The sequence below is a fragment of the Ruditapes philippinarum genome, unplaced genomic scaffold, assembly GCF_026571515.1.
Source record: "Ruditapes philippinarum isolate M1 unplaced genomic scaffold, ASM2657151v2 ctg1292_1_1_1_1, whole genome shotgun sequence".
Classification (NCBI taxonomy): Eukaryota; Metazoa; Mollusca; class Bivalvia; order Venerida; family Veneridae; genus Ruditapes; species Ruditapes philippinarum.
In genome coordinates, this window is record NW_026866116.1 from 72,338 (window position 1) to 100,158 (window position 27,821).

Sequence of the window (27,821 nt, forward strand, 5' to 3'; positions counted from 1 at the left end):
AGGTAAGAATTTTATACAGAATAACATTCCGTCCTTGTTTGTTGATTTTTGTATATATATTCAAACATTTCTGTACTTCAGTACCATTCTTTTCTGCGATATCTATATGATTGCTGTTTAAATAAAGATATTTTAAAAGTCAAATGATTTTATTGTTATTTCGTTGTCATTCCTTGCGGTCTTCAGACCGCAGGGTATTGGTACGCGTTTAACTTTTGAGGCATGGAGGAGCACGTGACCTGTTTTCGGTACATGGAGGAGCATGTGATCACTTAACCGTACATGATTGGTTAATTGACCTTTTCGAAAACCTAGCTAAATACCGTTTGCCGGTACGTTACGGATTTACCTCTTGGGAATTAGTCCGAATTACACCTAATTAACAACAAAAAACTATTACGTGATATTTTTAATTTTCTATAATTATTTTACCGTTTAAGGTGGAAAAACTTGAATGATGTGTTTGAAAAGTATCAATGTTTCTTTAATATCTATCTCAAATTTTACAAACAATAAATTGTTTATACTGAAAATCTACAAAATTAAAATATTCGTAGTGGCATCTGCCATACTAAAAAGAGATATTTTCTGCGTAAACTTGTGTGTTTACTTTATTTTTTTTTTTTTGCTCGGAATTATTCAGAAAATGGTATTTAATCATTTTCTTAAAAAGAAATAATTGTTTTATGGTCTCAGGTCTTCAACGGTCACCAGTTTCCAAAGACCTTCTTCTATATTGATCGATTATTGTCAATTTTATTCCTGGTACAAACGTTTATTTATTGAAAATAGTTAAATGAAATATCTTTATATCATTAAAAATGTTCGCCGCAGGAAACCATTTTACTTGTTACATAATTGGGATGGACTTTGTAGTAGGGAGTGGCTAAGTAAGGGAAGGATGTACCGGCTCTTCAGTATCAGAGTGGCTAGGTAACAGAGTGAAGTAGTGAGTGTTTTGCATAAGTACGACTGGAGCATATAAAGGGATGTATTTATTCATATGCTTCAGGGAGGTGAAGAGTAGGTACGTGAAGGAGGGACATACCTATTATGCATCAGATCAGTTGCAAGTGGCTACGAAAGGGGAAATAACCGACTCTTATGTATCATGAGGGCGTGGATTGGATAAGTAACATAGGAAAGGAGGACTTGTAATGGAGGGCAAGTGGAGACAGGTGTATGAATTACCAAGTTATAGGTACATCTTACAAAATTAAAAGTTGACAAAACATAAATTTGAAGATAGTTTACTTTTGATTTATAACTGCAAGCATAACAAAATACGATTTCAACTGAAAGTAATTTATTGAATGCTGTTGAGGCTGTTAAGTTCCTTCTACTTATTGCTGGTTCCGCATATTCTCCTCTTTCTTAAACTCTCTGACAAATCATATATTATTCAAAAGTAAGAAGATGTAAGCTTATTGATATCATTTATATATCATATTCATTGATATTATTTGACATGTCTCTCTGCTGCACTTTTTATCAGGTCTATTAAGTAGACTCAGGACTATTTTCAAATATTTATTATAAAATAAATAGTACTTTTGGAAAGCCAATGTGGAGGGTAACAATTTATAACCTTTACACAAATATACCAAATCAAGTTGAAGTGAAAAAAAACAATAACAATCTTTACAAATTCAACAGAAATATAGGAAATTAAAATAATTTGTCTAAAGTCTAAGTATAAATAACAAAAAGACTTCCTTTGTTGAAGTTTTTCAAAGCCCTGAAATACTTAACTTTAAAAAAATTGTAGGTTTATGTCCGAAACGTAAATATTTGCTGCTCCATTATCTATTTTTCTAATAAAGTCATTTCAATATCAACCGTAATTTCTGCCACTTTGGGATGATTTTGTGTCTTGAGACAAAACCTTTTTACGGCCCTTATACTGACGTAGCAAACTACACAGAACAAGGCCGTAATGAGTAAGACGTAGGAATACCACATTGGATGAAAATATTCCATCAAAAATCCTATCAATAGAGGGAGTAACATCCCTGATAAACAGGAAGAAACGAGAAAGAGAGCAGAAATTTTACCAGAAACGTGGATTATGTGCTCAGATGTCCAACTAAAAACGGCGGGAAAAATGACGGAAAGAGAAAACCCTAAAGCAGCAATAGAAACCCAAATTAATGGAAATAACTTAAAGAATGTAGTAATTGTAAAAGCAATGTAGGATAATGTAAAGAAACAAAGGTATGTTGTCAGCAATGTCGAATTTTTACAACACGACACAATAAATATCCCACAGAAACGTCCAGCACAGAAGGTGAACCAGAACACGGATGTAGCATAGGAGCCCGTTGATTTATCCCAGTCGAGATAATCAAGCGAAAATGTCATGAGAAAACCTGCAAAACTATCCTCTGCAATACAGTAAGAGGAAATCAGTAACGAAAGTAAAGATAGAAAAATAATCTTAAAATATATTGGCATTTCATTTCGTTTGTCACTTTTGTCGCCATCGCTGTTTGCTTTAGCTTGTAATGTTGTCATTTTCTTTTTGTTTCTTTGTGTTTTAATATAAAGATAGATGTAACAAATAGTCGCTGAAAACATGAATAATGAGGACATTAAGAAAGCATGATGCACATTTGTTTCCTCTAAGTTTTCGTTACAAATTTGTAATATTGAAGAATTGTCTAAGGTAACATTTTCCTTTACCGGCGTGTCTGTGGTAGATTTATCAGTCATTGCGTTTGTAGTAGCTGGATAAAATTCATTGGTTGCATTCTCAACAGTAATATTAGTTTTCTCGTAACATGTCACAAACGTTCCTGCTAGAAATGGCTCTGTTGCTAGTGGTGACAGTAACGTCCCGATGGAGAACGCAAAATGCAATGCCTGCATATATGTGTCGACATCTGCTCCCCATACATGTATAATGTCAGCATTACCACCTAGGAAATATACGAATTTGTTAAGCATGTTTTTGTAAAAAATGAAGTTTTTTTTTTCATTATGCAATATTTTTATGTAAAGAAACTGCAAATTAAATAAAACCATGATGAAATTTGGCAAGAACCTGCTAGTAATTTTAGGCATTTATCATACTATACAATAGTTTGTCTGCATGTTATATTTCCAAGTGAAAATGTGTTGGACTTTAAGACCTTTTTTAGCAAGTGCATTGCCTCCGAATAATAATTCAAATATCGACGGGCAAGGTTTTTAGTTTGGTAAAAACCTAGAAATTGTCCTACTTATCATATCAAACTCTGGAATAAAGATGAAGAAAAACAAAATACACATACATGTACATACCTGTATCAAGACCACCGAAGAAAAACCCTCCAGCAAATTTAATGAACAACATTGCAGCTAGTGATGAACAATACGGCGTAAGTAACATCGAAACACCAGAGCCAAACGAAGACACGGCCAGCAAAAGCACTTTATTCAATTTGTCATACAAAATCCCACCAATAAATGAACCGCAGAGATATCTATGAACAAAATGAAAATATAGAACTACTGTGTGTGTATCAGACGTAAAAGATCATATTGTAGGCTATCAATAATTATTTTCATGCACCTTTGCCAAATTATTGCACAAAACGAATGACAATGTTAAAAACAAAATAACGGTTATAGAAACGCATCGTTATAAACTGGTTAGACCAGTTTATTTAATAACGCGAGGCGCATGTTATTCCTATGTCGAGGGGGAAAGAGTAAGCCATATATTGGGCTCGTCCCCGGGAAAATATTACTCGCTGAATTGCGAGGTAGCTATTAGGATAAATACTAAGTAAAGTCGTTCGTGGTAACGAAATATTATCATGACATGTTTAATTAGTATTTCTGGAGACATAGATAACACGTATACGACGGGTGTGCAAGATTTAAGTTAATATTTGTTGTTGTTTTTTTTTGTGTTACTGCTGTAAAATGAATAGTTACAAAAACAAATATTACCAGGACCAGAATGCATTTTTATTGAATAAGTTAAGCAAATTGAACAACTATTCGGCATCTGAATCAGAATCTACACTTGGTAGATATACACAAGGCATAGCGTATGCGGGACTGTTCGTCGTGACATCATGACGCCATTCCTTCACGTAAATATTTTAACGTCACAATATAGCGTTGATGTTCAACTATTTCATCTCAATACGTCGAGACAAAATCAAAATCGTCAAAATCAAGGAACTCTCAAAACGTAATTACAACACAAAATAAACAAGAAATTACCCAAATGATCCGGTTGTAAACATCCACGATGATTTTGCAAGATCTTCTTGTATTATTTGTCTCAAGTCAGGAAATACAGGTCCATTCATACCTGCTGACCAACCCTGCAAGAAAACGATTTAAAATAGTTATATTCGATTGTATCTAAAGAATTAAAAAGCTTACATTTTTGTATGGACTGCCAATAAAAAGGTGCCCATATCCTACGAGGCATTTATACTCCTCTTGCTAGGCTATTTAGAATTCAGTGACATAACTGAATCGAAAATGATCTGCTTTGAAATTCAATAAAATCGATAGAGGCTCGACTATAATGCACAGCTCCTCTTGGAAGTAGTGTTTTCATTTTAAATTTCCATTTAATGGTTGCGCTGAGAAAAAAGCTTGACAAAAAAACAGACATACAGACGGACCGGCGGTCATGCTCAGGGGCAACCGTTGTGTCCAAATGAGTATAATAAAAAAGTATTACCAAGCCTATAAATGACCACCCAAGAATTAAAGTGTGTACGATTTGTTGACGAAATGCCTCATCGCTCTTCAACCGGTGAAATATTTGATACAGGCCACCCTGTTGCTTCGTGTTGTCGTCTTTTCGATCAGAGTCATTTTCGTTTTTCTAAAAGAAAAAAAAGAAAGGCGTATCAAATGCGTGGTAATACTAGACAGTACTTTAGTTAAATATATTCTTATTTTGTTAAATGTTGAACTTATCCCAACATGTAACATTAAAGCGCCGCAATAAGATATTTCTGTTTTCAAAAGATACCTCTGACACGTATTTAGTGAGGCTCTATCCGCCCGTTAAGGCATTAAAAGTACTGTAGTTTTCGCTGGCAAGTACGGACCCCGAACTTGTCACCAGTCATGTCCTTAAAGTATTCATTTTAAAACACATTTTGTTGATAAATTTTAAAGTATTAGCCAAAGAAATGAATTTTGAGTCGCAAATACATACAAATCACTGTACAGCGGTCAATGAGCACCATATCGTTCAGAAATTTGTGACAATAATGAAGTAGAAGGGCAGTTGTTGTCCGCAAGAGCGACGCCGTTTAAGTCGTTTTCTTCTTACTAGGGACTCACGCACACTAATACCCTAACTCGTCGTCTCTGCCTAGTTTGTAGTGCCACTCCCCCCGGTTTTCAGTAAGGACATCGGCGGCTGGTTCCTAAATTGCGAAGAAGCTTAATTCTTCCAACGCGTGGTGCTAGTTTACATGTTTCCAGGACGTTGCCCTATATATAAGTACAAAAACGACCAGACAATGTGAAAATTCCAGCCGAAGTCCAAATCTTCTGCCGATCCCCTGCGCTTTCTCAACGTCTCCCTGATACGTTTGACTCTACTTGGCTAGTTTTCATGCATATCTGTGTTTCCGTCTGCGAATGTGTTGGCTGACCTGTGCTCTGGTGAATTCAAAGTGGCTTACTGCCACATCATGATCCGGAGGGTAAACTACCATAACCACCGCCACATGTGAATGTACTTGCCCGTGCGCACGTGCGTGATGGCATGTGTTTTTACATATTTTGTATGTGTTTTTTTTCATTTATTTACTAGTTTTGTTTGTTTGTTTGTTTGTTTATTGTTGTTATTGTTGTTACTGCTGCAGTTTTTGTGTTTTTTTGCTGTTGTTGTTTATGTCTTTGACTAACCCTTAGTAAAGATTTCATTCAGTTAATCTGTATACAAGTGCATGCCAATATTTGTTTTCAATTTAAACGGTTTAGAGGGAACTGCAACATATCTCATGATTTGCAAAGACTTTTTCTTGGAGAAAAGTTAATGTAATCAGGTACAAAAAAATTTTGTCAATGTTACGCCCGTATACAAAACGGTTGTAAGCATATATAGAACTCGAGCTTTTAGGGTGACGGTTATATACATGTATATTTATATTACTAACAATCATATATATATAAGCAGTAAAACCTTTAATTATAACCATGGTTCTCCATTAAACCCGTACCTAGTGCACTAATGATCCTTTATTTGTAGATAAAAGATAAGTAGGTACAGTGTACTTCATAAAGTTATGTACAACAGCCGCGTCATATACATTATAAAATAGTGAGAAAAAAATCGTCATTTAAACATTAGAAAAATAATAAACTGTGATAATTTTACCAGTACATCGTTTGTTATTTCCGTATCACTACCCATTAGGCCTGTGCGAACAGTATCTTCCTTTCCTTTTTAAAACTTCCTTATATAGTATCTATATATAGATCTACTCAGACCTATTCTCTATCCATCTGAAAAGTAATATTAACTAGATAACAAGAGCGATCAGTAATCACATGTGTCGCCTCATGATGGCCAATTTCATGTTGGGACAAATTTTGTGACAGACGGACAGACAGACGGACAGTGCACAACTAGACTAACAACTTTGTACTGATCATCCCTGTAAAGTTTGGATAAAATTGCACCAGTAGTTTATGAGGAGTAGTCCGGACAAGCTTTTGCGTATCTGGCAACACACAGAAAAAAACACCTTTTTATCAAAGGGCCATAACTCAGCCAAAAATCATTCAACCGGAAAACCCGTGCAATATGCGCAAGGACTTGAACTACAGATCAATCCTGTAAAGTTTCATTGAAATTGCATAAGTGGTATAAGAGAAGTAGTGTGGACAAACTTTAAAAATAAAAATTATTAAAGGGCCATAACTCAAACAAAAATCATTGAACCGGAAAATGCTGACAATATGCACAACTAGACTTGGTACTGATCATTCCTGTAAAGTTTGGATGAAATTGCACCAGTAGTTTATGAGGAGTAGTCCGATCAAGCTTTTGTGTATCTGGCAACACACAGAAAAAGAAACCTTTTTATCAAAGGGCCATAACTCAGCCAAAAATCATTCAACCGGAAAACCCGTGCAATATGCGCAAGGACTTGAGCTACAGATCAATCCTGTAAAGTTTCATTGAAATTGCATTAGTGGTATAAGAGAAGTAGTCCGGACAAACTTTAAAATTAGAAATTATTAAAGGGCCATAACTCTGACAAAAATCATTGAACCGGAAAATCCTGACAATATGCACAACTAGACTTGGTACTGATCATTCCTGTAAAGTTTGGATGAAATTGCACCAGTAGTTTATGAGGAGTAGTCCGGACAAGTTTTGTGACGGACGGACGGACAGACGGACAGACAGACAGACAGACAGACGGACAGACGGACAGACGGACAGACAGACGACGGAGAAGTGATCCCTATATGTCGCCACTACTCCGTAGAGGCGACACAAAAAGGTAAGCGAGTTTATTAACACAAAATCACATGATTCGTTAATGTTGTGTTGCATTACTCATGCTATGAAACAATCGAACATACTGTTAACAATAGGCTACTCGATCAGTACACTTTCATACAGATTTAGATGTATTAAATTTTCTCAACATACCTGCATTATATAATTGGTAGACCAAAAAAGAGTTGTACTTATTTATAGACCTTAAATATTTAACTTTGAGTTTAACGTTTATTAAGTTTAACTTGACCCGCACAGCTCTGATTAAGGGATATATTTGGTATTTATATAGTACAAGAACACATGTCCCGTCCATACCATATTTACTACGCTAAATGGTTCGGAGATAAGATATATGCATAGATTTGACCGAATTCTTACTTAATCTTTGTTTCACAGTATGTGTATGTGTATGCAGTCTAAAGGGAAAATATTTCAGATTTATACAGAATGTTCGAACTTCCAACATTTGTAACTTTTTAGTGCTTTGATAGATTTTGATGATTTTTTTTTATTTTCAAGCTTATTGTAATGTCTGTAGGAATCACACAATATATCAATGTTATATTTATAAATTCAAAATGACATGAACCCCCAACTTTCCTTTAAAGATCGGCGTTCTCTAAATTTCAGTATTGTAAAACTTTGGGGTGTTCTAAATGAATTAAGTATCAGTACGCGTTGGGGTGCTCTAATTAAATGAGGTATCAGTACACTTTCTCGCGCATGCCAAGTTTATTATTTTATTTCAAATTATAAAGTGAGTATACCTGAAAAAGAGCAAAACAAAACATTACACATGTCGTATGGTCCTTTTCAAATGTATGAATGGTCGTTTATGCCTGTAAGGACATAAACATACGCCTTGATAAATAAATAAATAAACAAGACAACAATTTCTGGCGCAAACCAATAGAAATACTTATACCAAAGTGCGCAAATACAGATCCGAAATACATAAACGATCAATGGAAATATGCATGATAATGAAACATAATGAATAACAACAATTACCTGTAAGGACATAAACATACGCCTTGATAAATAAATAAATAAACAAGACAACAATTTCTGGCGCAAACCAATAGAAATATTTATACCAAAGTGCGCATGCGTGAGATGGTTTTTCCGGGAAGTTTGTAAAAACTGAGGCCCGGCATTCAAATTATGTCAAATGAAATATGAGAAATTAGTTGTTATAATGAGATGATGAAATGGAATGATATAGGAATGATATGGGATAATGGAGTGTATATCGGACTGTAAACAGACAAATACAAGAGATATATATACAAATACAAGGACAAAATGATACATAAAAACGATATTCAAAAACACGAATATCGACCACATGACATACTTCCCCACTTTGGGGAATGTCGCCCCGACATTCATAAAATATTAAAGAGGAAGAGCTTGAATCAGACATTGCAAGTAGTAAGCTTAGACCATAAAGTAACTAAACTACTAGGTACTACATAACTAAATCTAAATACTGAAGGCAATTACAACCTGTGAGTAAATATATAATACCCGGGCAAAATACCTTAAACTCAAGCATGTTCCACAAAAATACCGTATGCCGCGAATCGCGAAAAATATATGTCACGCGGAAACAAAATTTTAATTTATCAGTAGAACTGTGAATTCATTGAAGAGGTGCACTCTCAACAATAAATCCTTTATTTCTAAAGTACTGTAAAGTACATTTATAAATTATCAAGGTAAAATATATGGTACATGGTATAAAACATAAAACGAAACACATCAGGTACTAAGCAACGCCTAACTTCAAAGTTGAAACACACCTAGACTATAAATCAAAAGAAAAAGCATTAATCTAATTTCCAGTTGTCATTTAGCATCCATCCGGGTTTCTTTCTAGTACGCTTCTGCCTCTGTAAATTGTTGTTGTTCTCCTTAGATTTATTTCTCAGTGCAGGAATGACATATTTAGAACCTGTAATAGAATGAGATGTTTTATTTGTTGACGTGGCATCTTGTTTGCTGTTTGATGTTCCTGTAAAAGAAGTTGACATACAATTGTTAGAATCATGTATTGTGGAAGAATTGCTTTGTGAAACATTTGATGGACTTGATGTAAGTGAGGGATTTGAATCTAACGGAGCTGTAATGGAAATATCAGAGGAGGGATTGGAGAACGAGTTCTGATCCGAATGTAAGTCAGAGGAAGCGGGCTTGTATAAGGACTCAGTTGTTTTGCACAAAGGCATCCCCATAAAGGGAAGTAAAAGGTTCCTGTGCAAAACTCTGGACCTGTCCTTGCTGTTTTCCTTCTTCACCTCATAGATGGGAATTCCAGAGGTGGGCTGGCTGAGAATGGTGTATACATCTTTCTCCCATCTATCTGCAAGTTTGGATTTTCCCCGAACACCTACATTTCGGACCAGTACTCGATCCCCGGGCTTCAATTCCGCTTCTCTCACACGGAGGTCATAGTACCTTTTATGTTTCTTGCCTTGTTTCTTGGCCTCTCGGAGTGCAACAGAATATGCGAATTTTAGTCGGTTCTGGAGACCTGAGACGTAAGAATGGTCCTTGACAGGAGATTTGTCTGGTTCGATGCCAAGAAACGCATCGATGGCAAGCCTAGGGTGGCGACCAAACATGAGAAAGTGGGGAGAATAACCAGTAGAAGAATGGGGAGTAGAGTTATAGGCATGGACAAGAGCGGGAACATGAGACTTCCAATTGACCTTCTTGTCGTCTTCCAGGGTCCCCAACATATTCAAGAGGGTTTCATTAAAGCGCTCAGGCATCCCATTTCCCTGTGGATGATAAGGAGTAGTCCTGGTCTTGTCAATATTGGCCAACTTGCACAACTCCCGGATAACTTCACTTTCAAAATTTCGCCCTTGATCACTATGGAACCGACTAGGAAAACCATAGTGACAAACAAAATTTTCAAAGAGAAGTTTAGCGGTAGTATGTGCAGTTTGGTTCTTGGCAGGGATAGCCTGAGCAAAACGAGTGAAGTGATCAGTAATGATCAAGATGTTTTCATAACCACCCCGAGACATCTCCAGAGAAAGAAAATCCATACAGACAATTTCCATTGGATAACTCGACTGGATAGGATTTAACTTAGCAGTCGTTTTATCCAATGACTTTCTCCGGATACATCTGGGGCAGTTTCGAACCCTGTGTTCGATATACTGTTCTAACTGAGGCCAAAAGAAACGTGAACGGAACAAGGAAATCGTTCTTGTACAACCTTGATGTCCTGCCTCATCATGCAAACCCTGGAAAGCTAAATCAAGCATATGTTCAGGGAGAACAAGCTGAGTAACAGGATAACCATTTGAAGTACCTTTACGGTAAAGAATTGAATCCTTAAAGTAAAGGTTGCTCCATTCCTTCAGAAACGATCGAACCTTGGCCGTTTCACGTGACTTTTGGCGTTCAGTTAACCTATGACCAATTTCAAAGAGTTGAACTAAACGGGAAAGTGTTGGATCATCTTGCTGCTCCTTCTTCCAATCAATAGACTTAAGGCTGCTTCCGACTTCGATCTCGTCTCTGGGATTAAGAGAAAGAACAGTTTGGTTAAAAGAAATACATTCAACAGCTGGAAGTTGACCTGGACCTTCAGATTGAGAAAACAAAAGAGCCTTGACAGCATCTGAAAGGAGAATGTTAGAATCAGGAAGAGAAGAAGCTGAAGGAATTCTAGAAAGGGTATCGGCGTCGATGTTCTCTTTACCAGCTCTGTACCGCAAGTTGATGTCAATACGCAGACAAGGAGGATAACCACCTGTGACTGGTAGCATCAAGCTTGGCAGATGAAAACACATAGGTAAGTGGGTTATTGTCTGTTCTAACTTCCACAGAATTACCATAGAGATAATCATGGAACTTATCACAGACAGACCACTTAAGAGCCAAGAACTCTAGTTTGTGAGCAGGATAATGTCTTTCTCCTGCTCTCAAACCCCTACTGGCATAGGAAATAACATGCTCCTTACCATCAGCACCAACCTGGTAAAGAACCGCTCCCAAACCGCTAGTACTGGCATCAACATTAAGAATGAATGGTTTATTGTAGTCAGCAAAAGCTAAGACTGGAGGAGAAGAAAGTTTATCTATCAAAGAACAAAAGGCATTCTGCTGATCTGGACCCCAATTGAAAGGAACTTTAGATTTCTTAGAAGAACTTTTGCAGGTGGGAATACCAGTAAGAAGGTCATTCAAAGGTTTGGCGATCTGTGCGTAGTCTTTAATGAACCTCCTGTAGTAACCTGAAAAACCTAAAAAGCTACGCAACTCCTTAAGGCAAGTAGGTACAGGGTATGTCTTGAGTGCTTCAATCTTCTCAGGATCTGTCTTCACACCATCAGCACTAACAATGTGACCCAAATACTGGACTTGCGGCTTAAAGAATTCACACTTGGACCCTTTAAGTTTAAGATTGTGCATCTCAAGACGTTGAAAGACAGACTGAAGGCGACGGAAATGAGTATCAATAGAATCAGAAAAGATGATAATGTCATCGAGATAAATCAAACAGTCACGAAGGTGAAGTTCGCCCATACAACGCTCCATCAGACGCTGAAACGTTGCAGGGGCATTGGTAAGACCAAAAGCCATTCTGTTGCACTCATAGAATCCGAGAGGCCCAACACTAAAGGCAGTCTTTTGCTTATCAGATTCTTTGACTGGGACCTGCCAGTAACCTGAGCGTAGGTCGAGCTTAGAGAAAATAGTGGAACCTATGAGAGAATCTATAGTTTCGTCGATGCGAGGAAGGGCATAAGCATCCTTGATTGTACGGTTGTTCAGTTTCCGGTAATCGATACAAAAACGCAAAGACCCGTCCTTCTTTCTTACTAACACAACATTAGAAGAAAAAGGACTCTTGGACTCACGGATCGCTCCTGCGGAAATCATGTCTCGTAAATGCTCACGTACCTCCTCAAACATCCCTGGTGGTATTCGGCGATAAGGGTCTTTAAAAGGTGTGGGATCAGACAGATTGATTTCATGTTCGACCAAGTCAGTAGAACCAAGATCAGTAGGCCCAGAGGAGAAAATATGTTTCCACTGATTGAAGAAGGAAGTTGCCTTAACCTGCTGTTCAGAAGTTAAAGTTTCAGTGGGAATAGAAATACCAAGGTCATCAAGAGACTTGTCTGAATTGTGGGATTTATCAGCAACGCCCTCTGAAGGATCAATGGTGCGAACAACAGACACATCATGTAAGTTACAAAGAGTCATTCTTGGATGAATGGTAATAGCTCTAGCAGTCAAGTTACAAACACGTACTGGAACCCTGCAAAAAGAAGTACCAGGTTGTAATTTAACCAATCTAGGGCACACATTCAACATAAGAGAATCAGTAGACTCTGTAACACCAGATGACATGTTGCCAATATGTCTCACCTTTCCCTCAAGTGTTGTTGTTTCAAAAGGCTTCACAATGACAGTCTGATGATGAAGAAGAGTAACAGGTTTGGTGACAATGTCAGACAAGGAAGATATGATGTCTGAAAGTGGAGATGATGTTGACTCTGTTTCTGATGACTTCAAAACATTCAGTATGTTGGTGCCTATTATCAAAGGGACTCTGCAAGAGTACTCTGTGTCAGGAACAATCAGAATAGGAGCTGAAAAAGATTGTGATGAAAGAGAAGGAAAAGAAATATCAAGAACTGAATATCCAAGATATGGTACCTTAGAACCATTAGCAGAAGAAATATCCAACATAAAATCTGACAACTGTGACATGACAGGCTGGGGCTTTAAAGATTTGAAGAATGAAATTCCAATAGATGAAATCATAGAGCCAGTATCTATCAAAGCTATAGTAGAAGTACCATTTATAAGAATTTCAGATTCATTAGAAGAGCCAACTAGAGGAAATGTAGAAGCAGGGTCATTAGAAGGGGAAGTATGACCTCTCATCTGCCCTGCGATGGAGGTCGACTGTAGTTTAAAGGACTGGCAGAGGCTTTGACATCCTGAGTGGAAGATCTCTCTTGTTTCAAGCCCTTGAGTTCCTTCTCCATACTAGACAGCCTGGACTCCATGCCTTCCATCTGCTTAGAAAGGGCCCTTATTTCCTGGAGAAGTCTACTATCTACAGTAGTGACACACTGCTGTGCAGGAACAGACTCATTAGGAGTATTAGAAGTAGAAACAGAAATATTGGCCTGAGGGGTTGCCTGCTTGGGTGGAAGAGGGAGAGAAGTGGCTAACCGAGACAAGCGTAAGTCTTCCTCAATGGCTCTCAACTCTTTACGAAGAGTATTGAAGTTGAGGTCCTTCTGAAAAAGAAATCGAGAGGCATTCTTCAGCTCTATATCTCGGAGGCCTGACCACAACCTACCCCGCAGCATCTCATCCTTGGACATCCTATCAAGATTGCACGGTATCCTGCTAAGCAACCTCTCCAGACGCAAACTATAGTCAGCAACAGACTCATCCACCTTCTGCTGTTCATTATAAAACTGTTCCTTCAACCTTTCAGTTGAATGAACATTACCATAAATGCCATCTAACTCATTCAAGATCTCAGGAACAGTGGCATTTTCACCTAAATGCAAAAGAACACCTCTGGCACTGCCTTTCAAAGATTTACGAATGGCCTCCCTGATAATAAATGGTGGATAATTACCCTCATCAATGACACAATTAACATCATAGCGCCATATCTCGAACATTGACGAGTTGTATTTCCCATCTCCTGAAAAAGAAGGTAACTCAGGGATACGGGCATGTACCAAGTCCCTATTTGTCACAAAAGACAAGTATGGTTGAGGGTTAGGCATGGGTGGAGGAATGCTATAAACAGGTGGAGGAAAGTGAACCTGATGTGTACCTGTTCTGCTGATATGTTCCCGTATAGGAGTAGGTGTAACATTAAATGTATGACTTGAGTGTACTGTATGAGGTGTACTTGCCATTGCATTAACTTGAAACTTACCAGATTTCTGTAACTGTCTAGCAAAAAATTCTAGATCTGCATCTGAATAGTCTAAGGACTGAGTTGTACCATCCGCCATGATGAGAAAACAAAAAAAAATGGATTGGACCAAAAAAAAAATAAATGTGACTTAAAATTCAGGATTTCAAATGGCCCAAATTGTACACCATACACTAAAAAAATGATTTACATCAGTAACCAGCTTAGGTCTATATAGATGTAATAAAAAACAAACAATAGAAATAAAACAATTTTATTTCAAGAGAAAAAACACAAAGACTTGAAAATAATCAATCAACTTTATTCAAATTATGGCCCACACAGTGCACCATACATTACACACAATTTCAAGGTCACCTGAATAATATATGTACCAGATACAGTCAGTAAATTAGATCAAAGTTTGTAAAACAATAGATCTAATAACACTGATATTCAGTCTCTATTATAAAGCAGTATTAAATTCAACTGAATAATATTCAGTGCTTAACTTACTAAATAAATAACTTATTACAGACCCCTAAGATTGTCAAGTTACAGGTAACAAGTCTATAAAATTATATTGTGAAATGCACAGACACTTGTTCAGTTACTTGCTATAGTGTATAAATTTCAACTAATTTATGGTAATTGCAAGAGACACACAGGCTTGTGAAATTATATGCAGGAATTCTGTATTGCAAACAATGTTCAGTCCAGTACTCTATACAATATCAGAAAAAAAATCCCAAAGACCTAACTTACATGTATATAGATTATCTATAAATTTACCTGCTCAGGCACAGACTCAACTTAATACAAGTACACACAAAGCTAACCGGAATAAATAAATGTGTAAAGTTTCCTATCTTCTGATTTAGACAATTATTTCAATGCAAAATGTTTAATTTTCAGTTCATAAAGTAAAATAATATGCCTATCAACAGACTTTTTATAATGACTAAATGAGTAGAACCCAAATTATCAACTTTTCAGCTGTGATACAGTAGCAACAATTGATTTGCTATTTGTATATATGTTAAATTCTTGTAAATATAGAATAATTCTATATAAGAAAATATATTACCACTTACACAAAACACTTCACTATTCGAAAATGAAGAAGAAGTTTAGTGTCGGTTCTCACAAACTGTGTATAAAAATATAAAATCAGCGGGATTCAAAAATGAACAATTTATTCTAATTAAAGAATAAATATTTCACTTCAAATCTATTTACCGGCTACATGATACCGTCGCAGTATTTCAAATGAAATGCTATTTTAAGTTTACAGAATTTTAAATATAATTGATTTTAACTGCCCGGGTTGAACAATTTATTCTAACTAAAGAATAAATATTTCAAACCTACTTGTATACTTTATTTATATTTACTCACAAGTCAACTACAATGATCTGTTCCTACAATAAATGCTAAACTATTCAATCTACATGCTTACTTCAGGCAAAATTCTGGTTCAAGCAAGTCCTGCTTATAATAATAATAATAATAATAAAGATAGGTACAGTAAGTAATACTAATCAGCTACAATAAGTTATCAGAATAGGCTATGAAATAATTCAGCTGTTGGATATATAATATCTGGGGTAATATAGGATTTATTACAGTAAATGGACAATACCAGACTGGGTGGAATTAATTTCAAATAGGGACAGGTGTAATATACTAGTTATTCAGACCAAGATGAAAGATAAAAGAGACAGAGTGTTAGCTCACCAACCACCTGATAGTTAAATGCTGTGTCTACATGTCTGTGTCAATCTTCAAAATGCCAGCAACAGGATAAAAATCAATATCACAGAAGCCTGAAGTACAAGACTTTGTGGAATTCAACCTAAAATATACAAAATCAAATAATAATATACATGTATATCTATGGTTCAAAACAAATTGATTTTCACATGTAGATCTTGATTAAGATTTAACACCACTCAATATAGATAAATGAAAAAATCAACCTAGATCTACATTATACAATATAACAATAAAATGGCACTTGATACTAATTAAATTGAAAAAATATGTAAACACTGTCACTGAATTTAAACTAAAGAATTTACTAATTACACTGTTTGTTTACAAATGTTCAAAGTCCACAAATATATTGTTGTAGTCTAAATGGTCCGAAGAAGTGAATGATCCAACGTTGATATATAAATAAGAAAAGGTACCTTTAATTAATTAAATGTAAGAGCTCTTGAAAATATAGAAAAATAACTAGCAAGTTGAAGCTTTTGTTTATATTCATGAAATTCCTCGGGAGTACCCGGTCACCGGAAGTAAACCAAAAATATAAAAGCCGTTCTGATTGGCTGTAGTTGGGAAATCCCTACGTCACCCTTTGTGTTCGCAGTTTCGTCACCAATATATTCGTACCATGAAAATACCAATTCAAACATAAAAATCCACACTGGCCACCAATGTCGTATGGTCCTTTTCAAATGTATGAATGGTCTGTTTATGCCTGTAAGGACATAAACATACGCCTTGATAAATAAATAAATAAACAAGACAAACAATTTCTGGCGCAAACCAATAGAAATATTTATACCAAAGTGCATAAATACAGATCCGAAATACATAAACGATCAATGGAAATATGCATGATAATGAAACATAATGAATAACAACAATTACCTGTAAGGACATAAACATACGCCTTGATAAATAAATAAATAAACAAGACAACAATTTCTGGCGCAAACCAATAGAAATATTTATACCAAAGTGCGCATGCGTGAGATGGTTTTTCCGGGAAGTTTGTAAAAACTGAGGCCCGGCATTCAAATTATGTCAAATGAAATATGAGAAATTAGTTGTTATAATGAGATGATGAAATGGAATGATATAGGAATGATATGGGATAATGGAGTGTATATCGGACTGTAAACAGACAAATACAAGAGATATATATACAAATACAAGGACAAAATGATACATAAAAACGATATTCAAAAACACGAATATCGACCACATGACACACAGTTGATAGAACTTTTTTTTCAATATAAATTACATATCATCTCGATTTTTTTTCTTCAAAACTTGAAAATGCAGTTATTATATTAAAGACTTCAGTGGAAAGTAATCGCCATTTTCTGCATCCTGACCTCCAGGACAAGTCTGAAACAATGATCAAATTATTCAGTTTTTACTTCAAACAATGTCTCCGTTTTACAGGAGATTCTGACCAGTAAGCCACTCATGCAGTTATTAAGTCACTACACGTATGAACATAATATTCTAGCGTAATTATTAATAGATGGAAGTAGTGTTAAGAAAAAAAAACAATACATTGTCGTTAGTTTTAAAAAAAATTACGTACAAGATAGACCTCTGAAATATACACCGGGATTCTTATCGACAATATTTCCTAGATTATATTTTGAAAATGAGCATGAAAGATGATTAATATTCTCGCATTCAGAAAAAATGCATCAACTTACCTCGTAAAATGGTTATTTATGTCCAGTTCCTTCAACAGCATGTAATGGGTATATTTCTGTGGGTATTTCTTAAAATATTTATATGTTTAAATAAAGCAAATATTACGAGAGAGCGTAAATCTCCAAGAAAAAAGTCGTGATGGTCATGCGATAAAACAGTTACAGAATACATGTAAATACTCAGACTTCACCGGCTGGTATCAGTGCACGGGGCGACACAAGGGTCAATCACGGAAATTAATATCGACGTTTCGTCTCGATTAATTTCTTATGATTGACCCTTGTTGCCCCATGCGCTGATAGTCCTCGTATATATTCTATAACTATTACTTACAATACATCTTTATATAAATCATTACATCACATTCCAAGTCATGAAGGAGACAATATTTTTGCTAGTTCCATTACTTTATATATCGCTTTTTTTGACATAGGTCTAGCAGTACTATAAAACCTGTTCGCTGAAGTCCATGTAAGCTCTATATTTTTGCCTGATTAACATGAAGATGGGGCGTTGTTTCACTGGTACGAATTACAATAGCTGAGTAGTTTCCCTTGGGAGAGTACTTTGTTTATAGCAACAAAAATGGCGCTGCTCGTTCGGGATCCGAAAGGTGCAGAGTATGCAACCGCCGAGCAAGAACTCCAAGAAAGGATTTTAACTATATATGGAACTACGGAAAATGAAGATCAATTATTCAGGTTTGATCTACGTCTCGTTTTAATCATGAAATGTAATCATTTTTAAAGAAAACTAGCATTTAACTGTTAATTGACAAACCGGAAGTTATCATTTTGATTAATTGAAAGTGTCTTTTTTTTCGGGAAAATGTGCGTGTTGTTATTTGACGTCAAATTGACGTTGTCTTTTGAATTAATGGATCTTGGTGATTTATAACTACACCAAAATGAAGGATACTTCTGTTATGTACGAGCTTTTAGGTACTGTTCAACGGTACAGCAATAAAGCATCTGGGTAAGAATTTTATCTGATATCAGTTTGATATTGTGTATAGGTAAAGGCAAAACTTCCTTTCATATGCTCTGGCAGCAGTTATGCACCACTTCCATTTTCAATCGGAACACCTGAACTATTTTTCTTGATCCAAAAAGTCGCGATTGTTCCATTATCAGAATGTACACCGGCAATTATTATTGCCTTTCAATTTCATTGAAAATGACAGCGTCCAACTAGAACTGACACTGAAATTTTCACTGATAGGTGAAGAATTTTATGTATTTTTAATTGTTTTTTTTTATTTGATATTTTGTTTTAAATATACATGATGTGTAGTCTTATCCGGGTAAGCCAAAGTCCAGTCCCACTTTGCGGCCCCCAGCTGGAATTAGGTCTCCCCTATAGGGTTAATCTTTTAATTGAGTTTTCATATTAGTATTGATTATGTATGCCCAGTGATTAATAGATATACCTGTAGCTTTTATTCAATATTGATCAAGTTGAATAAAGGAAATGGCTATCTATACTAGATAAAAACATACTCAGGCCTTGATGAATTTTTTGGGACACTGGCCGTGCGGGGCGAGTGACCCTCCAAATTAACTTGCCCTTAACAAAATGCAGTCGCCCTGCCATTTAACGGATAAAATTTGTAAAAATCAATCACATTAAACTAAAATTTACTAATTATTAAGTGACTAGTCTATATCGATATAATTGCCTTTATACATTTACATATTGTACAATAATGTTTACAATACTTTTATTCTTTTATTATATAATCTTCAACATAGCCTGAACACTTATTCCATTCAAATTTTAACACACTCAGCTAAAATATCGACATCATGGTTAAGTATAAAACACTACCGAATGCGTATGTATAAAATATTGTTGAATGCTGCTGTTGTTACGCATTCAATAAAGTTTTATACTTAAGGTCAGTTTCCGGTTTTTGGTTGACAGTATTACAATTGAAATGATGTCTGCTGTTTGATTTTCTAAACCTAAAAACTTTATTTATATTAGATATTTAGAGAAACATCATTTTGATCTGGAGAATCTTACTCGCCCTATTCGGCGAGTTTGATAAATTTTTTACTTGCCCGACCCAAACTTTTACGAGGAAATATGAGCGGGCGAGTGGATTATTCGAGGCCTTATACAAATGTACTAATTAGTCCCCTACCGGTTTAACCGGAGGGGACTTTAGGTTTACCCTCCGTCCGTCTGTCTGTCCGTCTGTCTGTCTGTCAGTCCGTCCGTCCACAAAACTGGATCCCGCGATAAAGCAAAAAGTACTGAAAATTCTTTTATGAAACTTGATATATGGATAGATGGCAGTATGGACATTATGCACGTCTTTTTCTTTTCTTCCTATGTTGAAAATTCTGGTTGCTTTGGCAACAAATAGTCTGAAAATATGGCAAATATAACACATAAACTTATACCAGGATCCAGTGATAACTCAAAAAGTACTGAAAATATTTTTATGAAACTTAAAATATGGGTAGATGGCAGTCTGGAGATTATGAAAATTCTGGTTGCTATGGCAACAAATAGCCTGAATTTCAAGATTTCTGATTTAAATTTTTCAGCTTTTTCACTATAAGTTCTTTATTTCTTAAGGTGTTTACTTCAAACTTTAAATATAAGTTTCTGGCCATCAACCACATCATATATGACAAGGTTTACAACTCTAGCACAAAAATTATCAGCATTACCTCCCTTGAACTTAGAATTTTTATGAAAAAAAATGTTGTCTTTTTTAAATAACTTCTTTATTTCCTAATGTATCTACTTCAAACTTCATATGTATGTTTCTTATTATCACTCAACATTTTTGAGGAGGTTAAATACTCTAGCAAGACTATTATCAGAATTATCTCCCCCTTGAACTTAGATTTTTTTCGACTTAGATTTTTTATAGGATTTACTTTAAAATCCCACATTATAATAATATGACAGGGTTGTATAAACATAATTTCCTTACTAGGCAGGGAAACTTAACACATTACTGTGATATAGACAAACTTAGAACTCAAAAGATTTAAGTTCATTCATGTCATTCATCCACTGGTAAAATTGAATGGCCAATGGCCCATCAGAATGTTGCTGGGGTTCTAACCGGTAGGGGACTTATGGATTGCTTGCAATACTATGATAATTGCTTGTTTGTAATGTTTTAATCATACTTACATATTATAATGTAATTTTGACATACATTAAGTTATTGTTTTTTGTTATTAATTGTTTGAAAATACTTTATGGCTAGCCTCTTTAAGTGTGTATATAGGCTAGCCATTCTTTACCCACATACAACTAGAGGTTTTGGCTAGCAATATGGGTCTTGACATAACTAAATCAAGAACTGTTTATGATAACAAATAAATGATTAAATAAAATTTCATTTATGTTCTGCTATTATAAAATTTAACATGTCTTTAAGTTTGTATAACCGCAATGACATTACTTCTAAATATTTTCACTTTCTTGCACAACCATTTTTACAGTGTGGCAAAATCTGTATGGGTATGTCACAATGTGATAAGTTACCATGCAGTCTTATAGTTTTATGCAGAATTTACTTTAGTTTGATTATGCCCAAAGCTTAAAGTGAGATTATAGGAACATGCTTGGATCTGTTCTAAGTAATAAGAGTCAAGGAAACAATGGCTTGAAGCTACACAATTAACAATCCTTATATTACTAGTCTGATGTGTTGATATGATTGTTTTTTATTTTACAATTACCTGAATTATTATACAGTGTGGAAAATTTCATTCTTTTTTATGTTGTATAGCACAGGGTTTTCATTTTTACATACAGGCCACAGATGTGCCAACAAAAAGAGCAGATGTGGCCGTGGGTCAAGGGGATATTTTAATATATACAGGCTGAAAATGCAACCAATTTTAACAGCATTTTAATGTTTAAAATCTTTAGTGGGTAGAATGCACTTCACAAATATGCACTAATAGTGCATGTCCTAAATTTTAAAATGGTTACCACTTTGGATTGAATAAAAAAGGGTGTTGTAGGAAAAGAGGAGTTCAGAAGCAATTGCCCTTGATATGAAGCAGATAGAAATGGGGACTTCAAAAGAAATGAATAGCCTTAAAGGCTAACAAAATTGTACCTTATTGCCCGTTTGCTAGCTTACAATAAGCTTGCTTGTAACAGGAACTTCTATTTTTAGATACTGGCCAAGTGTATCTCAGATCTTTTGTATGCTTGAATTAATTGTCTCTCTATAAATATAAAAGATAAAATTTTGAAATTCCCATAATCTTATTATGCATGTTTTATGTATAGTCACACCTTATTGAAAATCACAGAACATGATTTTCTCTATTCAGGCCTGACCTTGCTGACCAGCACAAGGTTGGTTTCTTCGGACTTGACCGCGGGTCGCAGACAAATGTTACGGAGATTGTTGACCTTAAGGAGATGACAGAGGTCCTCCAAATTCTCTTACAGGTATTAAAGTTGTTTTTTATAAATTCATTGTATTGAGTCTGTATATAATGTATTCATTATGATCGAGGCTCATAGGAAAGACTGGGATTGCCTAACAGTTGTGTTATCTCTTTAAATAAAGTTGTTAATATTATTATTATTATTATTATTATTATTATTATTATCATTATTATTAATATAAATCTGGATATATTTATATATAGAGAAGTCAGCAGTAATAACATCCTTACAAACACATATTTCATAATTGATAATAATTGGACTGAGCTCAGCTGCCATACTTACAATTTCTTTCTATATTTATTTTACATATGTAATTTATTTTAATCAGTTAAGATTTTTGTAGCACATTGTAAAAAAGAGAGATGCTTAAATGTCAAATGGCACAAAATGCTTTCAGTATTAACATTTTAGAAAAAAATCTGTAAATTAAAGTAATTTGGAAAGTAAAAATGTTAATACCGGCATGTTTTATTCACTCAACAATGATTTTCAATGTCAGAGATTTGTCAAATTTGAATGTACATTAAAGATATACTTTTGCTTTAATGTTGTTGTTGTTTTTTTCTTTCAGGATGTTGCTACGTTAAAGAGAGATATAAACTTTGCCAAGCATGTGATGCAAGCAGATTATGAATCTAAATTACAACAAAAGTCTCTAGAACTGTAAGTTTAGACTTTATAACACATAGTTTTGTACCAAAACTAACAAAAATAAATTATAAAAAAAACAAAGAATATAGTTTATATTTGAAATCTTGGCAGTCATCATTATTAGCTTGACTTTTTCGAAGAAAAAGTCTAGCTATTAAATACTGCTGTGGCGTCGTTGTTGTCATGCAAAACCTTAAATGTAGACCAATTATTCAAACTTTTCGAACAGTATCAATGTGAAACTTATCATGACAATGTCCAGTAACTGTTATAAAACAAGAGACATTATTCTGAAAGTTATATTTTTGAAGTTATACCCCTTTTCGAATTAGAATTTTGTTAGAATTGGTAATAGATGGTCAATTAATGCCCTTTACAGACAAGCATTAACTCCATATGTGATGATCTTGTTTCAGCTTCAATTAATGGTCGTGCTATTCTTATAAAAAATTCACAAATGACAACTTGCCCTAGTTGCCATACTTAAAGGACAAGTCACCAATACTTCTGGTCAGTGTTCAGCATAATTAATCAAGAAAATTTGTGTTTGATCATATTATAATGTAGCATATTTTTATTATAGGTACTGCAGAATAAATGAGCGTGTAACTGATTTAGAAAAGATGCATGAAGAGGTAAATGATTTGAACATTTCATCTGTTATTTTGACATTTCTTATTTGATTTTAACAATACATTTAGTGATTTTGATATTACTGTCCTAATTTTGATATATTTTCTTTTGTGATTTTGACATAGTGATATGATTTTGAAATACCGATTTTGAAATACCGATGTGATTTTGACATTTCACTAAAATTTTGTGATTTTGACTGACAACATTTCAATTATTTTTAGTATTTAGAATTGCATTTAGAATCTTAAACTAAAATTTGAAAAAAGATCCCCCAAGAGAATAGTTCAAAAAAGCTACGAGCTTTCTTAAATAGATTTTAATTAAATAATTGACTGATATAAGTAAATTATTGCTTGTTTTTAGAGAGTGGGAACAGTAAGAAGGGCATTTAGACAACAGCTTTCAGATGCAATAGCTAGGGTAGCAGTACTGTATAATGTAAGTATGACCAACACAGTGAGTTAACGAGTCTTCAGAGATTGAACTTGGTTTGTCATTTGAATAATAACTTTGGTTTTAGCAGGACTATTCAAAGAATAGGGAGAACCTTTATACTGACCAAGGCTGCGGCATCACATTTGGTTAAGATTTTGCGTATGAGTTGGTATCTACAAAGCTACTGAATGGAATGGGTTGAAACTGGACACACTTATTTGAGAGCATAATAGGACTGGTCACTGTCCAAGGTCCATAACTATAACATGGATTTTGATAGAGATAGATGGAATTAAAAATGTTGACATTTAGAATTAGATAAGGACTTGGTAACAATGTTAGCATTAATTGTATCCCCAAAGAATATTGATTTTAGTCAAAAACTCCGATTAGATGAGACCATTACGGTAACACAAAGGCATGCGCGCTATATGGTGGCGATTATGGTGTTGTTTGTTGTCTTTTTTCCGGCATAAATTTTGTGTAGCTTGATAATACACCAATGTATTGTTGTAAGACAAAAACCTTTTCAGACGCAGGAGATCAAAATCTCTTGAAACGCAGATTTGTTAATCAAGGGTAATAAATATAGGATGAATGGATTATTATGGATTATCGCCTACGCTCGGTATTCCCTATATCCTAAACTAAAAATAATACACAAATTTTGTGTTATATAAGAAGATAATTTCTGTCTTATTAAAGCTTATTTCATTTTTACCCTCAGAAAAATCTTCAGCGTAAGGTACGAATGGAAAAGTCAAAGCACGAGGGTGACGCTGACAAGCTGGAGGAGAAGTACAAAGAGTTGCAGCAGACGATACAGAGGAATGAGTCCATCATACATATGTTGAAGATGCAGATACAACAACTACAGAATAAAGAGCCGAGTGTAGCAGACAGCGTAAGTTAACGTCCGCCTTTCTCTTTGTCCTCGCATACTATTTTAATTTATGATTATTGGATCTATGTCTATATGACATTAGTATTATGTATACCAGTTTTGTAGGGCACTGGATATTGCTAAAATAATGTTTTACTTTGCTCTCTTTTTATAATGGATTTGTATTGCTTTGAATTTTGAATAGTCAAATCTCAAAAAAATAAAATTAGGCAGCCTTATTATTAGGCAGTCCTGTCAGGCTGTAGAGAAGTGCAGGTATTCCAGCTATAAATGTAAATCATTATTATTGGTATTGTACGGAAAATACCAAAGAACAAGAAGAAAATTTAAAATATTTTTTTTGCCATATGTATATACCTGTAGTTTAAAAAGCTTTCTATGGCAAAATTACTCTTGTTTGTATCAGAATAATGAGTGCTTATTTTCAGTATCATTATCAAAGCTTTCAATATCATGCTTGAGATGTGTTTTATGCTATAAGTCATTATTATGTTATCTAGCATAAGGGATCATAGATACCTGGATTGTTATCCACTGCTTTTGAAATTCATGACACATACTTTCCATGTAACTGTGATGCTACAATAGCAGCAGCTCAGTAGCTTATTTCTTCTTTAACTTTCTATTGTCGTAAAAGAAGGAACATGCTCGTCAGTTTTTAAATATGATGAAAATTAAAGTGAAGGCTTTAAGTGCTGAATGGATGTTATTCTGATTAAACACACAAGAAAAACATGCTGCTTCTTTACAAAAAAAGCGAACAAGTTTCTCAGATAATTATAAATTAGGATTATACACAGGTTGTTATGTAGACTCGTATTAAGCGAGACTCTGTCAAGCATAATATTACATTTCTTGGACAAGTTCATTGAAAATCTGAGCTAAATGCTAGCATAGACATGCACAAACTTTAGTCATTTGCACACACATGTAAATAAAGGTGATTTGATTCCAGCCATCATTAGCCGACTCCGGACGACCATCAGCGGTGACACCTCAAACTCCGGTAAAATGGCACTAACAGTTTTATACTAATGTGTAATACTCTCGACTTACGCCATACTTCTAAATGACATTAAAAAAATGTGATGTTGTTTTCTTTTTTTCAGCCGTTTGAATTTAAACTGTCACATTATGACATATCTAATCTAATAAGCTCTTAAAAATTCTAAATATTTTACTAATTACCATGTTTTTGATTAGGTCAGTAAGCATTAGTTTATTACTCAGTGCGATAATTTATTTTTTGGAAAGTATTTCATGACTTTCCAGATACTAGACAATAGACCAAAACAAAACTTGGTAAAACTTGTATAATTATTGAAGGGAGAAAAACGTTAATATATCTTGTATCAAACATTTTGGTTAATTTATCTGAAATGGAAACTTTGTAAAACTTGTTCAGTTTTGCAAAGATACTCATTGTTCCTTAACATACACTTTGTTGTTAATTTTCTTTTCATTTGATATATATTTTGAAGTATGGTGTGAGATGTCTAACTGAGCCCCTTAACATAATCTGGTATTTGTACAATAATCTGTAACAGTGGCATTCACTCTAAATGTCGTAATATATTATACAAACATATTTCCTTCATATATGTATTATCAAATCATTCCTTTTCAAAGTTCAAACAATAGTTACCTAAGCCACAGGCAGCGTATATATAGAGGATATTTGTTAAGTTCAGTGTAAGATCGGAATATATTTCACCGAGTGAGCACCAAAAGGTATATTTCACGAGTGGCGCAGCCACGAGTGAAATATGAACTTTTGGTGTTCACGAGATGAAATATTTTTCGATCTTACACTAAACTAAACAAATTTTCTTTTTATTACATGCTAAGAAACGTTTAAAAAGATATTTTATCCTAGTACTAAATGAAAAGCGCGCCAAATTCTAATACGACGTGACGTCATTTACGACGTCATGTCATTAAGCTGGTTTCCAGTACTGTGCACGCTGGTATTTCACTGAGACAACGTAACGGGCTTAAATTCAAAACAGTGAAATTATCAAATTGATAATTTCACTGTTTCAAACAGTGAAATTACCAGTTTATAAATCACTGATATATTTCTATAATCCACCGAAAAGCATGTAATAAATTCTTTTATAGTACTTTAATTTAGCAAAATTATTTGCTGTGTGTTTGAATCCTGTTGAGTACATAGGATTCTTTCATATAAGGAAGCTATCCGGCTAGTTTGCAAACAGTCTGTGGTTCTACACAGGTACTTACTCATGCCTGAAATAATGCATGAGAAGCACCTGAGGTTTTCCTCCACCAGTAAAGCTGGAAAGTCAACATATAACCTTGGAAAGAGGCTATATATGAACTTTGGAGTGTCTGTGTAACCAAAAACAAACAAAATTCTAATTATTTTTAATTTTGTTCCTATTCAAGACAAATCCTTGTTATAAAACGAAAATCTTTTTGAATGCCACGTTACAGTTAGATACATGTACATCAGATATTTAACTTTCTCTTACTATAATAACTTTTTAATATTGTAGATGTTTACATTCTTCTTAGAATAGAGTTATATTTATCATTTGAGCCATGTCACGACAAAACCAACATAGTGCGTTTGCGACCAGCATGGATCCAGACCAGCCTGCGCATCTGAGCAGTCTGATCAGGATCCATGCTGTTCGCTTACCAACTCTATTACAAGTAGCGAAACTGATAGTGAACAGCATGGATCCTGATCAGACTGCGCTGATGCACAGGCTGGTCTGGATCCATGCTGGTCCCAAACCCATTATGTTGGTTATGTCATGACGCGGCTCATTTATTATATGATTTTAACTTCAGTTAAGCCGATTTTTATTTCTGATATTATAAATTTTTCTTTATTTTTTTTCATATTTTGTATTTTA

General features: G+C 34.7%; 2 protein-coding genes across 5 annotated transcripts in view; one reads left to right on the forward strand and one right to left on the reverse strand.

The window, feature by feature from the left end:
• Nucleotides 1-874: 874 nt before the first annotated feature.
• On the reverse strand, nt 875-17,597 carry LOC132731388 (sodium-dependent glucose transporter 1-like). 4 transcript variants are annotated; one of them, XM_060717567.1, is made up of 6 exons: nt 7,634-7,783; nt 6,353-6,474; nt 4,688-4,834; nt 4,216-4,319; nt 3,283-3,464; nt 875-2,918 (listed from the first exon to the last, which is right to left on the reverse strand). In XM_060717567.1, the coding sequence occupies exons 2-6, from the start codon at nt 6,380-6,382 to the stop codon at nt 1,807-1,809; spliced, it is 1,575 nt and encodes a 524-aa protein (XP_060573550.1). In that variant the 5' UTR covers nt 6,383-6,474; nt 7,634-7,783; the 3' UTR covers nt 875-1,806. The 4 variants fall into 4 exon arrangements, with proteins under 4 accessions (XP_060573550.1, XP_060573548.1, XP_060573547.1 ...); XM_060717565.1 differs by lacking the exon at nt 7,634-7,783 and adding an exon at nt 17,440-17,597 and having other exon boundaries at nt 878-2,918; nt 6,347-6,474; XM_060717564.1 differs by having other exon boundaries at nt 878-2,918; nt 6,347-6,474.
• An 823-nt stretch (nt 17,598-18,420) lies between these two features.
• Nucleotides 18,421-27,821, forward strand: part of LOC132731387 (uncharacterized protein C10orf67, mitochondrial-like) — a 39,314-nt gene continuing 29,913 nt past the window's right edge. Inside the window, exons 1-7 of the mRNA XM_060717563.1 lie at nt 18,421-18,571; nt 22,187-22,307; nt 22,882-22,973; nt 23,545-23,596; nt 23,961-24,035; nt 24,760-24,936; nt 25,892-25,942. Of these exons, the coding sequence (XP_060573546.1) occupies nt 18,456-18,571; nt 22,187-22,307; nt 22,882-22,973; nt 23,545-23,596; nt 23,961-24,035; nt 24,760-24,936; nt 25,892-25,942 (684 nt within the window). The 5' untranslated portion in view covers nt 18,421-18,455. The remainder of the gene's footprint in view (nt 18,572-22,186; nt 22,308-22,881; nt 22,974-23,544; nt 23,597-23,960; nt 24,036-24,759; nt 24,937-25,891; nt 25,943-27,821) is intronic.

Bases quoted from the DNA above. Each gene is read 5' to 3' on its own strand.
- LOC132731388 (XM_060717565.1), bottom strand. From the start codon at position 6,382: ATGGGTAGTGATACGGAAATAACAAACGATGTACTG. The intron at 4,320-4,687 runs GTAATACTTTTT...GTTTTCTTGCAG, and splicing joins GGTGGTCATTTATAGGCTTG to GGTTGGTCAGCAGGTATGAA. The intron at 2,919-3,282 runs GTATGTACATGT...TATATTTCCTAG, and splicing joins CTTCGGTGGTCTTGATACAG to GTGGTAATGCTGACATTATA.